The sequence below is a fragment of the Vanacampus margaritifer genome, chromosome 1 (genome assembly GCF_051991255.1).
Source record: "Vanacampus margaritifer isolate UIUO_Vmar chromosome 1, RoL_Vmar_1.0, whole genome shotgun sequence".
Lineage (NCBI taxonomy): Eukaryota > Metazoa > Chordata > Actinopteri > Syngnathiformes > Syngnathidae > Vanacampus > Vanacampus margaritifer.
In genome coordinates, this window is record NC_135432.1 from 20,226,275 (window position 1) to 20,243,397 (window position 17,123).

Sequence of the window (17,123 nt, forward strand, 5' to 3'; positions counted from 1 at the left end):
CATCTGTTGAACCAGTATAAGAAGGAAAGGACGCAGTTGCCGGGGGGGGGGGGGTTAGCAACTCCGAGAGCGCAGAAGTAGTTGAAGAAGTAATATTACGGCTGCTGTATCTTTAGTTATGCTTGCGACGTTGGCAATGAGCCAAAAGGTCAAGATACAGGATACAGATATAAAACCCTAGCCGTAGTTTTAAACCCTAATATGAAACCCTGGCCCTAGTTTTAAGACCTAATTTGAAACACTAACCCTAGTTTGAAACCCTAATTTTGAACCCTAGCCCTATTTTGAAACCCTAATTTGAAGCCCTAGCCCTAGTTTGAAACCCTAATTTGAAACCCTAGCCCTAGTTCTAAACCCTAACTTTGTACCCGAGCCCTAGTTTGAAACCCTAATATGAAACCCTAGTCCTAGTTTTAAACCCTAATTTGAAAACCTAGCCCTAGTTTGTAACCATAATTTGAAACCCTAGCCCTGGTTATAAACCCTAATATGAAACCCATGCCCTAGTTTGAAACCCTAATTTGAAACCCTAGCCCTAGTTTGAAACTGTAATATATGACCCTAGCCCTATTTTTAAACCCTAATATGAAACCCTAGCATTAGTTTAAAACCCTAATATGAAACCCTAGCACTAGTTTGAAACCCTAATAGGAAACCCTAGACTTAGATTTAAACCCTAATTTGAAACCCTAGCCCTAGTTTGAAACCCTAATTTGAAACCCTAGCCCTAGTTTCAAGCCTTAATTTGAAACCCTAGCCCTAGTTTGAAACCCTAATATGAAACCCTAGCCCTAGTTTGAAACCCTAGCCGTAGTTTGAAACCCTAATTTGAAACCCTAACCCTAGTTTGAAACCCTAATTTGAAACCCTAGCTCTAGTTCGAAACACTAATTTGAAACCCTAGCCCTAGTTTGAAACCCTAATTTTGAACCCTAGCCCTAGTTTGAAACCCTAATATGAAACCCTAGCCCTAGTTTGAAACCCTAATATGAAACCCTAGACCTAGTTTGAAACCCTAATTTTAAACCCTAGCCCTAGTTTTAAACCCTAATATGAAACCCGAGCCCTAGTTTAAATTCCTCATTTCAAACCCTTGCCCTAGTTTGAAACCTTAATTTGAAACCCTAGCCCAAGTTTGAAACCCTAATATGAAACCAATGCCCTAGTTTGAAACCCTAATTTGAAACCCTAGCCCTAGTTTGAAACCCTAGCCCTAGTTTGAAACCCTAATTTTAAACCCTAGCCCTAGCTTGAAACCCTAATTTGAAACCCTAATTTTGAACCCTAACCCTAGTTTGAAACCCTAATTTGAAACCCTTGCCCTAGTTTGAAACCCTAGCCCTAGTTTGAAACCCTAATTTTGAACCCTAGCCCTAGTTTGAAACCCTAATATGAAACCCTAGACCTAGTTATAAACCCTAATTTGAAACCGTAGCCCTAGTTTGAAACCCTAATATGAAACCCATGCCCTAGTTTTAAACCCTAATATGAAACCCATGCCCTAGTTTGAAACCCTAATTTGAAACCCTAGCCCTAGTTTGAAACCCTAATTTGAAACCCTAGCCCTAGTTTGAAACCATAATTTGAAACCCTAGCACTAGTTTGAAACCCTAATTTTGAACCCTTGCCCTAGTTTTAAACCCTAATATGAAACCCATGCCCTAGTTTGAAACCCTAATTTGAAACCCTAGCCCTAGTTTGAAACCCTAATTTGAAACCCTAACCCTAGTTTGAAACCCTAATTTGAAACCCTAACCCTAGTTTGAAACCCTAATTTTGAACCCTTGCCCTAGTTTGAAACCCTAATATGAAACCCTAGACCTAGTTATAAACCCTAATTTGAAACCGTAGCCCTAGTTTGAAACCCTAATTTTGAACCCTAGCCTTAGTTTGAAACCCTAATTTTGAACCCTAGCCCTAGTTTGTAACCATAATTTGAAACCCTAGCCCTAGTTTTAAACCCTAATATGAATCCCATGACCTAGTTTGAAACCCTAATTTGAAACCCTAACCCTAGTTTGAAACCCTAATTTTGAACCCTAGCCCTAGTTTGAAACCCTAATATGAAACCCTAGCCCTAGTTTGTAACCATAATTTGAAACCCGAGCCCTAGTTTGAAACCCTAGTTTGAAACCCTAGCCCTATTTTGAAACCCTAATTTTGAACCCTAGCCCTAGTTTGAAACCCTAGCCCTAGTTTGAAACCCTAATATGAAACCCTAGCCCTAGTTTGAAACCCTAATTTTAAACCCTAGCCCTAGTTTTAAACCCTAATTTAAAACCCGAGCCCTAGTTTAAATTCCTCATTTCAAACCCTTGCCCTAGTTTGTAACCATAATTTGAAACCCTAGCCCTAGTTTTAAACCCTAATATGAAACCCAGGCCCTAGTTTGAAACCCTAATTTTAAACCCTAGCCCTAGTTTGAAACCCTAATATGAAACCCTAGACCTAGTTATAAACCCTAATTTGAAACCGTAGCCCTAGTTTGAAACCCTAATATGAAACCAATGCCCTAGTTTTAAACCCTAATATGAAACCCATGCCCTAGTTTGAAACCCTAATTTGAAACCCTAGCCCTAGTTTGAAACCATAATTTTAAACCCTAGCCCTAGTTTGAAACCCTAATTTGAAACCCTAACCCTAGTTTGAAACCCTAATTTGAAACCCTAACCCTAGTTTGAAACCCTAATTTTGAACCCTTGCCCTAGTTTGAAACCCTAATATGAAACCCTAGACCTAGTTATAAACCCTAATTTGAAACCGTAGCCCTAGTTTGAAACCCTAATTTTGAACCCTAGCCTTAGTTTGAAACCCTAATTTTGAACCCTAGCCCTAGTTTGTAACCATAATTTGAAACCCTAGCCCTAGTTTTAAACCCTAATATGAATCCCATGACCTAGTTTGAAACCCTAATTTGAAACCCTAACCCTAGTTTGAAACCCTAATTTTGAACCCTAGCCCTAGTTTGAAACCCTAATATGAAACCCTAGCCCTAGTTTGTAACCATAATTTGAAACCCGAGCCCTAGTTTGAAACCCTAGTTTGAAACCCTAGCCCTATTTTGAAACCCTAATTTTGAACCCTAGCCCTAGTTTGAAACCCTAGCCCTAGTTTGAAACCCTAATATGAAACCCTAGCCCTAGTTTGAAACCCTAATTTTAAACCCTAGCCCTAGTTTTAAACCCTAATTTAAAACCCGAGCCCTAGTTTAAATTCCTCATTTCAAACCCTTGCCCTAGTTTGTAACCATAATTTGAAACCCTAGCCCTAGTTTTAAACCCTAATATGAAACCCAGGCCCTAGTTTGAAACCCTAATTTTAAACCCTAGCCCTAGTTTGAAACCCTAATATGAAACCCTAGACCTAGTTATAAACCCTAATTTGAAACCGTAGCCCTAGTTTGAAACCCTAATATGAAACCAATGCCCTAGTTTTAAACCCTAATATGAAACCCATGCCCTAGTTTGAAACCCTAATTTGAAACCCTAGCCCTAGTTTGAAACCATAATTTTAAACCCTAGCCCTAGTTTGAAACCCTAATTTGAAACCCTAACCCTAGTTTGAAACCCTAATTTGAAACCCTAACCCTAGTTTGAAACCCTAATTTTGAACCCTTGCCCTAGTTTGAAACCCTAATATGAAAACCCTAGACCTAGTTATAAACCCTAATTTGAAACCGTAGCCCTAGTTTGAAACCCTAATTTTGAACCCTAGCCCTAGTTTGAAACCCTAATTTGAAACCCTAGCCCTAGTTTGTAACCATAATTTGAAACCCTAGCCCTAGTTTTAAACCCTAATATGAATCCCATGACCTAGTTTGAAACCCTAATTTGAAACCCTAACCCTAGTTTGAAACCCTAATTTTGAACCCTAGCCCTAGTTTGAAACCCTAATATGAAATCCTAGCCCTAGTTTGAAACCCTAATATGAAACCCTAGCCCTAGTTTGTAACCATAATTTGAAACCCTAGCCCTATTTTGAAACCCTAATTTTGAACCCTAGCCCTAGTTTGAAACCCTAATATGAAACCCTAGCCCTAGTTTGAAACCCTAATATGAAACCCTAGCCCTAGTTTGAAACCCTAATTTTAAACCCTAGCCCTAGTTTTAAACCCTAATTTAAAACCCGAGCCCTAGTTTAAATTCCTCATTTCAAACCCTTGCCCTAGTTTGAAACCTTAATTTGAAACCCTAGCCCAAGTTTGAAACCCTAATATGAAACCAATGCCCTAGTTTGAAACCCTAATTTGAAACCCTAGCCCTAGTTTGAAACCCTAATATGAAACCCTAGCCCTAGTTTGTAACCATAATTTGAAACCCTAGCCCTAGTTTGAAACCCTAATATGAAACCCAGGCCCTAGTTTGAAACCCTAATTTTAAACCCAGGCCCTAGTTTGAAACCCTAATTTTAAACCCTAATTTAAAACCCTAACCCTAGTTTGAAACCCTAATTTGAAACCCTTGCCCTAGTTTGAAACCCTAATTTTGAACCCTAGCCCTAGTTTGAAACCCTAATATGAAACCCTAGACCTAGTTATAAACCCTAATTTGAAACCGTAGCCCTAGTTTGAAACCCTAATTTGAAACCCTAGCCCTAGTTTGAAACCCTAATATGAAACCAATGCCCTAGTTTGAAACCCTAATTTGAAACCCTAGCCCTAGTTTGAAACCCTAATTTTAAACCCTAGCCCTAGTTTGTAACCATAATTTGAAACCCTAGCCCTAGTTTTAAACCCTAATATGAAACCCAGGCCCTAGTTTGAAACCCTAATTTTAAACCCTAGCCCTAGTTTGAAACCCTAATATGAAACCCTAGACCTAGTTATAAACCCTAATTTGAAACCGTAGCCCTAGTTTGAAACCCTAATATGAAACCAATGCCCTAGTTTTAAACCCTAATATGAAACCCATGCCCTAGTTTGAAACCCTAATTTGAAACCCTAGCCCTAGTTTGAAACCCTAATTTTAAACCCTAGCCCTAGTTTGAAACCCTAATTTGAAACCCCAACCCTAGTTTGAAACCCTAATTTGAAACCCTAACACTAGTTTGAAACCCTAATTTTGAACCCTTGCCCTAGTTTGAAACCCTAATATGAAACCCTAGACCTAGTTATAAACCCTAATTTGAAACCGTAGCCCTAGTTTGAAACCCTAATTTTGAACCCTAGCCTTAGTTTGAAACCCTAATTTTGAACCCTAGCCCTAGTTTGAAACCCTAATTTGAAACCCTAGCCCTAGTTTGTAACCATAATTTGAAACCCTAGCCCTAGTTTTAAACCCTAATATGAATCCCATGACCTAGTTTGAAACCCTAATTTGAAACCCTAACCCTAGTTTGAAACCCTAATTTTGAACCCTAGCCCTAGTTTGAAACCCTAATATGAAACCCTAGCCCTAGTTTGTAACCATAATTTGAAACCCTAGCCCTAGTTTGAAACCCTAATATGAAACCCTAGCCCTAGTTTGAAACCCTAATTTTAAACCCTAGCCCTAGTTTTAAACCCTAATTTAAAACCCGAGCCCTAGTTTAAATTCCTCATTTCAAACCCTTGCCCTAGTTTGAAACCTTAATTTGAAACCCTAGCCCAAGTTTGAAACCCTAATATGAAACCAATGCCCTAGTTTGAAACCCTAATTTGAAACCCTAGCCCTAGTTTGAAACCCTAATATGAAACCCTAGCCCTAGTTTGTAACCATAATTTGAAACCCTAGCCCTAGTTTTAAACCCTAATATGAAACCCAGGCCCTAGTTTGAAACCCTAATTTTAAACCCAGGCCCTAGTTTGAAACCCTAATTTTAAACCCTAGCCCTAGTTTGAAACCCTAATTTGAAACCCTAATTTAAAACCCTAACCCTAGTTTGAAACCCTAATTTGAAACCCTTGCCCTAGTTTGAAACCCTAATTTTGAACCCTAGCCCTAGTTTGAAACCCTAATATGAAACCCTAGACCTAGTTATAAACCCTAATTTGAAACCGTAGCCCTAGTTTGAAACCCTAATTTGAAACCCTAGCCCTAGTTTGAAACCCTAATATGAAACCCATGCCCTAGTTTTAAACCCTAATATGAAACCCATGCCCTAGTTTGAAACCCTGATTTGAAAACCTAGCCCTTGTTTGAAACCCTAATTTTGAACCCTAGCTCTATTTCAAAACCTTTATTTGAAACCATATCCCTAGTTTGAAACCCTAAATTTAAACTCTAGCCCTAGTTTGAAATCATAATTTGTAATCCTAGTCCTAGTTTGAAACCCTAATTTTGAACCCTAGCCCTAGTTTGAAACCCTAATATGAAACCCTAGCCCTAGTTTGAAACCCTAATTTGAAAACCTAGCCCTTGTTTGAAACCCTAATTTTGAACCCTAGCACTACTTCAAAATCCTAATTTTAAACCCTAGCCCTGGTTCTAAACCCTAATATGAAACCATAGTCCTAGTTTTAAACCCTTATTTGAAACCCTAGCCCTAGTTTGAAACCCTTATTTTGAACCCTAGCACTACTTCGAAACCCTTATTTGATACCCTAGCCCTAGTTTGTAACTGTAATATATGACCCCAGCCCGAGTTTTAAACCCTAAAATGAAACCTATCACTAGTTTTAAAACCTAATTTGAAAAATATTAAACCCATGCCCTAGTTTGAAACCCTAATTTGAATCCCTAGTCCTAGTTTTAAACCCTAATTTGAAACCCTAACCCCAGTTTGAAATCCTAATTTGAAAATTTAGCCCTAGGTTTAAACCCTAATATGAAACCCTAGCCCTAGTTTGAAACCCTAATTTTAAACTCTAGCCCTAGTTTGAAGCCCTTATTTGAAACCCTAGCCCTAGTTTTAAACCTTAATATGAAATTCTAGCCCTATTTTTGAACCCTAATTTGAAACCCTAGCCCTACTTTAAAACCCTAATTTGAAACCCTAGCCCTAGTTTGAAACCCCAATTTGAAACCCTAGCCCTACTTTTAAACCCTAATTTAAACCCCTAGCCCTACTTTTAAACCCTAATTTGAAACCCTAGCCCTAGTTTGAAACCCTAATTTTGAACCCTAGCACTACTTCAAAACCCTAATTTGAAACCCTAGCCCTGGTTCTAAACCCTAACTTTGAACCCTAGCCCTAGTTTGAAACCCTAATATGAAACTCTAGCACTAGATTTTAACCCTAATTTGAAACCCTATTCCTAGTTTAAAACCCTAATTTGAAACCCTATCCCTAGTTTTGAACCCTAATATGAAACCCTAGCCCTAGTTTTAAACCTTAATATGAAACCCTAGCCCTAGTTTGAAACCCTAATTTTAAACTCTAGCCCTAGTTTGAAGCCCTAATTTGAAACCCTAGCCCTAGTTTTAAACCTTAATATGAAATTCTAGCCCTAGTTTTGAACCCTAATTTGAAACCCTAGCCCTACTTTAAAACCCTAATTTGAAACCCTAGACCTAGTTTAAAACCCTAATTTTGAACCCTAGCCCTAGTTTGAAACCCCAATTTGAAACCCTAGCCCTACTTTTAAACCCTAATTTAAACCCCTAGCCCTACTTTTAAACCCTAATTTGAAACCCTAGCCCTAGTTTGAAACCCTAATTTTGAACCCTAGCACTACTTCAAAACCCTAATTTGAAACCCTAGCCCTGGTTCTAAACCCTAACTTTGAACCCTAGCCCTAGTTTGAAACCCTAATATGAAACTCTAGCACTAGATTTTAACCCTAATTAGAAACCCTAGCCCTAGTTTAAAACCCTAATTTGAAACCCTATCCCTAGTTTTGAACCCTAATATGAAACCCTAGCCCTAGTTTGAAACCCTAATTTGAAACGCTAGCCCTATAGCTTTCGTAGTGGCAAGCTATGCGCTAATTTCATGAATATGACTCCTGCTCCAGAGTGAAAAACTCCAAGCACAAAGACGAAATCCCCCATTATTAAACAGTCAAATTCACTTAATAGTTTGGATGAAGGCGCGTTTTAAAACTAAGCTGTGTGTTTGTGCAGTTGGAGCGGACGCTAACTATCTGGCTCGTTAATGTGATTTGAAACACGCAATTCGACACCTCCGTTACAACTACTTTGTTAGAGTGTACGTTTACGAGTAAAATGGATGAACATTTATCTACTAATTACAACATTTAAATACTAACCTAGCAAAAAATGATCGCTGCTATCAGTCGACGTCTTTTGTCTTCATTAGTAGGTATGCGATAAAAATCAACATTTGTTTTACTCCTTTGTCTGTACAACCGACCACACAGCAAGATATGACCATTTTATATGATACTCGATTAGATAAAGACTTTACGCTGTACGAGATTCAATGGTTACAATACAGGCAAGTGTCTCTTTTGCTGTCCAGCGTCCCGGAGGGGGCGTTCCCATGAGGGCGGTGACGTCACGTGCAAAAGGTCAATATTGGCCATTAGTGTAAGGAATTTTTTAGGGCCCTCTAGCAGCTGCCTAGGTTTGCCTAATGGTAAGTCCGCCTCTCTGCTCATTATCAGAAGCAAAAGATAATTCTCCTCTGCATCTAGCAACACTGCAGCTCTGCTTAGCTTTTCACTTGACACGGTAGTAGTTCTACATCTGCTTTGCAAGAAAAAAAATGGCACTACTAAGTCATTGCTGGAGTAACTCAGTGTCAGAGCAGCATTTATTTATTTATTTAAAGGCTGTCATTTCACAGTCATGCTAAAATCCGAAAAAATTTACTTAGCGGGTGTAATTTCCGACTTAATGAATGGGACCTCATGCATGGCAGGTTAATTGAACACTCCAAATTGTCCCTAGGTGTGATTGTGAGTGTGGTTGTTTGTCTCTGTGTGCCCTGCGATTGGCTGGCAACCAGTTCAGGGTGTACCCCGCCTACTGCCTGAAGCCAGCTGGGATAGGCTCCAGCACCCCCGCGACCCTAGTGAGGAAAAGCAGTCAAGAAAATGGATGGATGGATGGATGAATGGGACCTAACCATATAAGCATATAAAAGTAATTTTAAAAAAAATCCCTCAATGTTGTACCTTTTTGAAGCAGATGCTGTTCCTCACCTTGGCCTGCAGGGTGCAGTGTGTCACAATGTGTTATCAGCTGCTCCCCAGAAGTGGGCCATATTGTTTTTCCTCTTCAAAAGCTTTTCTCTTCCGATTAACTGATGGCAACGCTGCTTGTATATTTCAAGAGCACAGTCAGGGGAGAACATCTCACAAGATCCCCCTCACAAAGTCCTCCAAGTGGCTCAGGCACATCCAGCGGTGCATGGGCGGCAGCCTGTTAAATGGAATCAGCATGAAGGTGCAGGCGGGCAACATAATTAGAGTCCACATATTTATTAAATATGGATTCCGAAAGTGCTAGATAGCTGCCATTCCCTGTGGGACGGCGAATACCTCACGATGCTCAGCTTCGCTTTGGCAAAGGCTTGAAAATGTTGACAAGATACACAAAATATAGACAAATATTTTTTTTTCAATCTTTTGGTGATGTACATGACAAAAAAATGGAAGAAAACATGTATTCATTTTTTGGGAGATATAAAAAGACACACAAACTCCTCCTGGAGTGAAGTTTCATTCATGCAAATATGGATGAAAAAACAGTTTTTAATAGGAGTTTTTCCCTCGCCGCTCTTTGCTGTCTCTTGGCATCTGCCGACCACACGTGCGCACGCACACACACACACACACACACACACACACACACACACACTGCTTGTGTAATGCTATCTGATGAATAAGTGTATGGCTGCGAATGAGATGTGAGAAGAATAAGAACAGTATGCCGTGTGTGTGTGTGTCTTTGTCTTTGCTACATTATGGAGCCCATACTCAAATTCCAGCTTGACCTTCGCATTCTTCTTGCAAAAAGCATGAGAATGAATTATTACTTTATTATTGATCTAGACTATTTTAAAGTTTTATTATCTTTTTTTTAATACAATTGATAGGGCCAACTTGTGTGCAACATGAACACTAAAATGTGAAAAAAAAAGAACAAATTTGCCATCAAATAGCTCTCTAACACTTAAATTTTGCCATTTTGCCTTCAGATAGAAAACTTGAATATGCAAATAAATATTGTTGTATGGCATTTTTCTCTGTCATTTTGGAAAAGTGTGGTGCAATGCCTACAGTCAGGTACATAAATATTGGGACATGGACGCAATTCTCATATTTTTTGCTCTAAATACCACTACAGTGAATTTGAAATGAAAATAACAAGATGTGCTTTAACTCTATGGGAAAAAATGTTTTCGGAGGTTAAACAATTTGGACTTTGAACACTTCGCAGGAACGAATTATGTTCAAACTCCGAGGTAACACTGTATTTACATTCAAATCAGGTCAACGGGGTAATAATTACAACCGTTTGCATACATGCCTGCCACTTTTTGAAGGACCAAAAGTAATGGGACAGATTAACAGTCACAAACCAATCTTTCACTTTTTAATTGTTGGTTGCAAATTCTGAAGTTTCAAGCGTGGGATGCATAGACATCAGCAGACGTTGGCTTTATTCCCTTCAGTATTCATTCATTCATTTCTATCAGTTTTGTCTTCAGCAAGTCAAATGCATGCTCAATTGGATTGAGGTCATGTGACTGACAGTAGGCTTCGTTGCCTTCACAAACACTTTGGTTGCTTTCGCAGTATGCTTCAGGTTATTGTCCATCAGCACTGTGAAGTTGGTACTCATTGAGGGGCCAAGAAGTTCAGGGTGCCCCCCGCCTTTCACCCAAAGTCAGCTGGGGGCCAACACACCTGTGCGACAATGATGGGCATTTGTTGTTCTTGTGTGCTGTTTGTTTTTGTAAAACTGGAATTTCCCCATTGCAGAATTCATAAAGATTGATTGCATTCTGAAATATAGTTTAATACATACATAGAGGGCAGCGTCCAACCTTTTACCACAAGGCAACTGCTGGCGTGTTTTGAGGCTATGCAGATTTATATTCAAGGAGAGAAAACAACATGCAGGAGTGTATGAATTTGTATTTACCTTAAGAGCTGCTTAACGATGCCGCCTAATCAATATTCACCACTTAAGTTTTTTTGCTCCACACTTTTGATGCTCTTTTTTTTTTCTTCTTTCCGAGCAATTTATTTGTACAAATAATCATTTCGACATGCGTAACAGCCGCGCGTTTGTGAAATAAGATAGCAAAGGTTCATATTAAAATCAAGATAAAACAATCTAACATTTCATGTCACATGTCACATTTTTCATCTTCTCACATTGTTCTCCGCTTACTATCTCTCTAGCGCCGCTTGTTGAAGATGGTCGTTCTTTCGGGATACGTTGCAAAGAAGCCACACAAAGCCGAAGAAAAAGCAAACCACAGACACATAGGGCCCATTTCATGGCCAGCACAAGTCTAGTTCAGAGCATGGTGTAACTGTACACATTGATGTGTGTGTGTGTGTGTGTTTTCACAAATGAGCACAGTTAGAAACAGCCAAATTATGCTGTTGTGTGCGTTTGCGCCGTTGTGGGCGTGAACATTCTCAGTCCCTTTCAAAAGCAGAACTGACTTGGTGGAATCCATGCGGGAGATTGACGCGCAAAGGATTAGGAACTGCAAGTGGAGGTCTGCAACGTGTGGATGATATCATTTCGAACCATCACTGCTGTGAAGTGGGCATTTGGAGACCGCTTTCAAAGCGGAACCTTTATGACGACTTCATAAAAAAAAAAAAAAGAATTATGATTTGATGAATGAGTCCTGATTCCAATGCTTGACATTGTTGATGGTGACAGACAGCAAAAATGTCATCTCCTTATCTCAAGTGTCATGTGCACATTTGCATAAAAGCAACTGAAGCAATCGATTCTGGCGTGCTGCTATGTTGACATTTTGTGTAAAAACAAAACAAATCGACCCGATGATGCAAATGTGTTTTTTCCTCGAGGTGTTTGGGAGAAGAGAGGCATAATTAGGCTGCTGACTTTTTGCCTTTTTCTTTTGAGTCATTCCATTACAGGATAAAAACAGTCCAGTTCACGCTTTCGACTGTCTTGTTTTTGCAGACATTTTCCTGAAAAGTTTTGCGGTGCAGCCCGCGGAGCTGAAGGACAAACTGTTCGTCATTAACGAGGAGGACGGAGGCCTGTCTGACGAGCACATCGCCTCTCTGAGGAGGTACGCCTCTTTGAGGCCTCAACCTGATTATTTGTATTCCTTCCTCACCGCGAGACACGAGAGGCGAGTCGATCTTTTTTGCCTGAGTTGGCGAGCAAGATAAGCGGCGCACTTTCACCCTTTGGCCTTCAGTGGTGTCCGATTTCAACTTCAAGAGGATATTAATGCTAACATTGTGACATCGAGGCTGGCGAAACTAGTGAGAGGCATGAGAAGTTTTTTTGTTTGATTTTAGCTCACCAAGATTTGTGCTGTTTACGTGGAATATGAAACAAGGGATTAACACGATTTTTGTCGTGTAGTTGCAGTGCCGAAGGTGCTATTCAGGCTCAACTAGGTTGCTGCTAGTGTTCATTTTAGCCGCCATTTTTTTTTTTTTTGAGTCAACCTCATCCCATTTTTAATTAGTCCATTTTTAGTTGACTATAAATCTAGCATTTTGGTCTTTATTTTAGTCATCATTTTATTCATTTAGTTTTAGCCAACAAAAACTGTCAATGTTTTTAGTGTAGTTTTAGTCAGGACAATTATTTTACTCCATGTATATTTTTTTGCCAACAGATTATGTCGAACATTTCGGCTCTCAAACTACTTCACATAAAACTTTCTCTCATCTTTTTGATGAAAAACAACTTCACACACAATTACAGCATATCACCAAGTGGCTCAATGCTATGAGCTAGTATATTAGCCAGCATTAGTTAGCGGATGGATTAACGTTATTGTTAGAACATTTTAGTTGTTGGATTAATGTTACATTATACCTACTTATACTTAAAAAAAATATATATATATATATATATAAATATATTATAAACCTTTCACTGTGAATCCACCTCCATTTGTTTGTGCATTTGCACTCGCTAGCTGCAGATTTGAAAAGGGGGTGTGTCACTGTGTCACATGACAGCGTCACAGTGACAGATTAGAAGAGGCAAGATTTTCCAAAACCATATCATTTCCGTCTCGTTTTTGTTCATGAACTAAAATGTCCATAGATTTGAGTCCAGTTTTTATCAAGTGAAGTATATTTTCGTCTCGTCTTCATTAGTCGATCAAAATGAATAGTGATTTAGACCCTGTTATTGTTTATTAATGAGTGTTTTAGTCTAGTCTAGTTTTAGTCCGGTGAAAAATGTGCGTTGACAAAATTATTTTTGTTTAGTTTTCGTTGACAAAATTGTCACTATTTGCTTCTGAAAAAAGGTGCTAAAAACACAAGTATCAATAATATCATAGAAATAACATCTGGTCGAAATCGAGTTGTCATTTTTCTCTCGTGTTCAACTTGTTCAGGATCACTGGTGAGCTGGAGTCTATCCCATCTCATTTAAAGGAGGCTACTGTAAGGAAGAACAGCTTTTTCTTCCGCGTGTTCTTTGTCTTTCGGGTAGAGAGAATGTTGATTATCTGAATACAGGCTGGAGATCGGTGAACAGTTCCTTCAAAGGTTTTATTTTTATAGAATATTCCGGACACAAGCGAGTTTACAGACAATGGCTGCAGCTTCTCGCAAGTGTCCCGATTACAGACACTTACAACCTTCTTATACTATCTTGAAGGGCGGTACCACAAAGCCCCCACCAAACAGCCCACCTGGAGTTCACCGGACATGAGAAAAGACTTTAAAAACATCATTGATTACAGACACTTCAACCACAGACAATGGCCCATTGTTGTGGAAATAGATGAGGTCCCAGTCATGACGATAAGACTTTAAAAACATCATTGATTACAGACACTTGGCAGAAATTGCGATAACACTCACAAAGGAAATGAGGAAAATTAAAACAGTTATGACTAAATCTGGGCAGAAGACCCTCTTCACTCCGAAGACAGACATTGCGATTCCACACAAAAGGAAAAACTCGACACATGAGCTTACTGCTCTTTCGGTGTGTGGCGTACTTGACATGACCAAAACAGCACACCACACACAGTACATAACAGTGGCATTGTAGTACTAAGACTTTCCCGTGACTGTGAGAGGCAGCGTGGTGCCACATGGCATCAAGACATTTTGGGGATAATACAAAAAAGAACTACAGAAGCTAGATTAGCTTTATCTTGTAACTCTTCTCGTCTTTTTCAATGTGGTGAAGGACTAGTTCTTAATTGGCTTGTTCATGTCTCAATCATGGTGTTGACCACACACCACACCTCACAGTATTTGGATGATCCATCCATCCATTTTCTTAACAACTTGTCCTCACAAGGGTCGCGGGGGTTGCTGGAGCCTATCCCAGCAGCATTCGGGCAGTAGGCGGGGTACACCCTGAACTGTTTGCCAGCCAATCGCAGGGCAAACAACCATCCATACTCACAATCACATTTAGGGACAATTTAGAGTGTTCAATTAAGCTGCCATGCATGTCCTTGGAATGTGGGAGGAAAGCGGAGTACCCAGAGAAAAGCCACGCAAGCACGGTATTTTGATTAGGGATCATAAATACCTGCCCCCAATTTTAATGCACCACACACACACACTTATGTATATACACTGGGTGGGGTCACACTCACGGTTTAGGGGTAGAGTTCGCCAGTCGGCGAGCTGGCGAACTCAGTAACAGGGTTAGTTTTTCACTTAGATCGTTGGGGTGACGACCGGGGCCTCTCCCCGCTGGGCCTGGGGTTCGGGGATGCTGCCCGTCCTCCGGTGCCCCCATCTCCCCTTCTGCCCCTGGTGTTCCGTCCCTCCGCGTGGTGGGGGGTGGGGTGGGCGCGGGTGCCCTCTCCGCTCCGCTGCCCGGCCCCTCTTCGGCGCAGATGCCTGGGTGCGGTGTGTCCCCGGGGTCTGGGGGTCAGGGGCTGGGGGGCTGTCGGTGGGTGGTGGTGGGGGCGGGGGGCGGGGGCGGCTTGGTTGGGGGGTGGTGGTGAGGTTGCCGGGGTGGGGGGTGCTGGGGTGGCGGGTGCTGGGGTGGGGGGGTGTCTGGGGATTTGGGGGCCTGGGGGCGGTTGGGGCTGGGTTGGGGTGGATGGCGGGGGTGGGGGGGTGGTGGTTGTGGGCCAGTGGGGTGCCTGGTGGGCCTGCAGTGCCCCGTCCTGCTGCGTTGGGTTGGGGGCGCGGGCCGCGTTAGGGTGGGGGGCGCTCCTGCTCCTGTTTGCTCTCCGGCCGGTCGCCCCTGCGGGGCCCGGGGGTCGTCCTTTGGCGCTGCCGCGGCCTGGGGGGCCCTGAGGTGTTGCACTTGCTCTGTCCTGGCGGGGGTCGACGGCTCCCCTCTTTGGTGGAGATTTTCATGCATGCCAGATCCACCACACCAGCATCTATCGAAACTCAGACACAATTTGTTTCTCCCTCAGGTCATTGATTCGGTGGAGGCGGGTGTCTGTGGATCTCACTCTGCTTCGTCTGTCCTTTCTACCTTTCCTCAGTTTCTCCTTCGGGCCCTTGAGATCTCCCTGATTTGTTGGAATTTAGATGTCTCTGGGGTTGGTGAAGGACTCTGGTTAGTGGCCCGGTGGGTGGTGTCTGGTCGGTGCTGGGCTTCGCTTTTCTTTCTTTTCTTTGGTCCCTCTTCGGGTCTCCTGGCGGCCCCACGACTCTGGCTGGATTTTGAAGTGTTCGGTTTAGGTGAACGGTATGGGAATTCTTATTTTTTTTTTACACACGCACACACACACACACACACACACACACACACACATACAAAAAAAAAAAAAAGGGAGAACAATGATGATGACATGTCAAATGATCAATACTGAGCTCTCCCCGGAAAAAAAAAAAAAAAAAGGATCATAAATATCAAACGGCTTCAACATTTACAATTGTTGGTCACACTGTTTTGAGGAATAATAATGACTTATAACAGAACGCACAGCATAGCATAATTGCTCAGGATAGACTTTAACAACAGCACCGCACTTTTGCCAACATTGATTACAATAAAGGGTAAATGGTCAAATTTGGCACAGTTGCCGATATGTTTACTCTTTTTGGTCAACATGTTCAAATGATGTCACTTACTTTCAGGACCTCTCTCGGTTCTCTCGTATTTGCTGATGGAAGATGTAAACAAATGAATAATTGAAGTGAAAGTGAGACAACTTTTTTTTTTTTTTAATGATCGATCTTAGCCATATTAATTGAAAGGCAGAGATGCGCATCAGTGCAACAGTTTGTTTTGCTCCCGGTGACAAGAGCATGATTAATTTTTTTGTTTTTTACCAAACATGGAAAAGAGTGTGATATAATAGATGTCAGTGCAACTCTGACAATAACAAATCGAGCAGAGCTACAAGCAACGCTAGACACGGGAAAACAGAAAGGAGTAGGAAAACAAAGCATATCTTTGTCGCTTGATGCTCACCAGTATTGTGAAGACAGAAACGAAGGCCACGGCGGCCGATATGGTTTGACCGGCAGAGGCCACATTTGTAGCACCGTCGGCAGTCAAAGCTCAGCACGACTGCAACAATCACGACAAGCAACCCGACGTTTCCTCTTCCGCATGCTCGGGGTTCTCATAGTAAAGAGAAGATGGCAAAACCTTTTACCAGAGCAGTGTGCTAATGAAATTTTTATCCCGGGATATTTGTGGAGATGGAAACTATTGACATGACCTCCGGAAGGTCACGATGGAAGTGGCTTCCTACTTGCAGTTAACTGACTGGATTTGGATGCTGACCCTGGAGGGCACCCGCTGATCTAATGTACTGTGCAGAGGAAGGATTTTATTTATTCTATGAAAACATAATATATATTTTAATGCGCCACTGTGTGTGCCTCAGGAATACAATCTTAAAAAGAAGCTCTCCCAACAGGTGCTGCAATATTAATGTCCGGTGGCGCTCCGGAGGCACCAGGCGGCCTCATGAAAAAGTCAATGCATTTGGTTTGGAGTTCAGAAGCCGAGGAAATGACAGAAAGAGGAAGTTGGAACGCACACGAGCCAGGTTAAAGTCAGTGCAGGCGATAAACGGCTCCACCACGGCTGGCGAGGAGCATCCGCTGGAAATTTATGAGAGGGCATCAAAGGGTCAACATGACCAAGCAAGTTGAAGTCCACATG

General features: G+C 41.3%; 1 protein-coding gene across 4 annotated transcripts in view; it reads left to right on the top strand.

Moving 5' to 3' along the window:
- The window catches only part of LOC144058132 (uncharacterized), a 50,418-nt gene that overhangs the window by 9,472 nt on the left and 23,823 nt on the right, over positions 1-17,123 (top strand). For all 4 annotated transcript variants that reach the window (XM_077576402.1, XM_077576418.1, XM_077576429.1 and 1 more), the window contains one exon: positions 12,003-12,114. In XM_077576402.1, the coding sequence (XP_077432528.1) occupies positions 12,003-12,114 (112 nt within the window). The remainder of the gene's footprint in view (positions 1-12,002; positions 12,115-17,123) is intronic.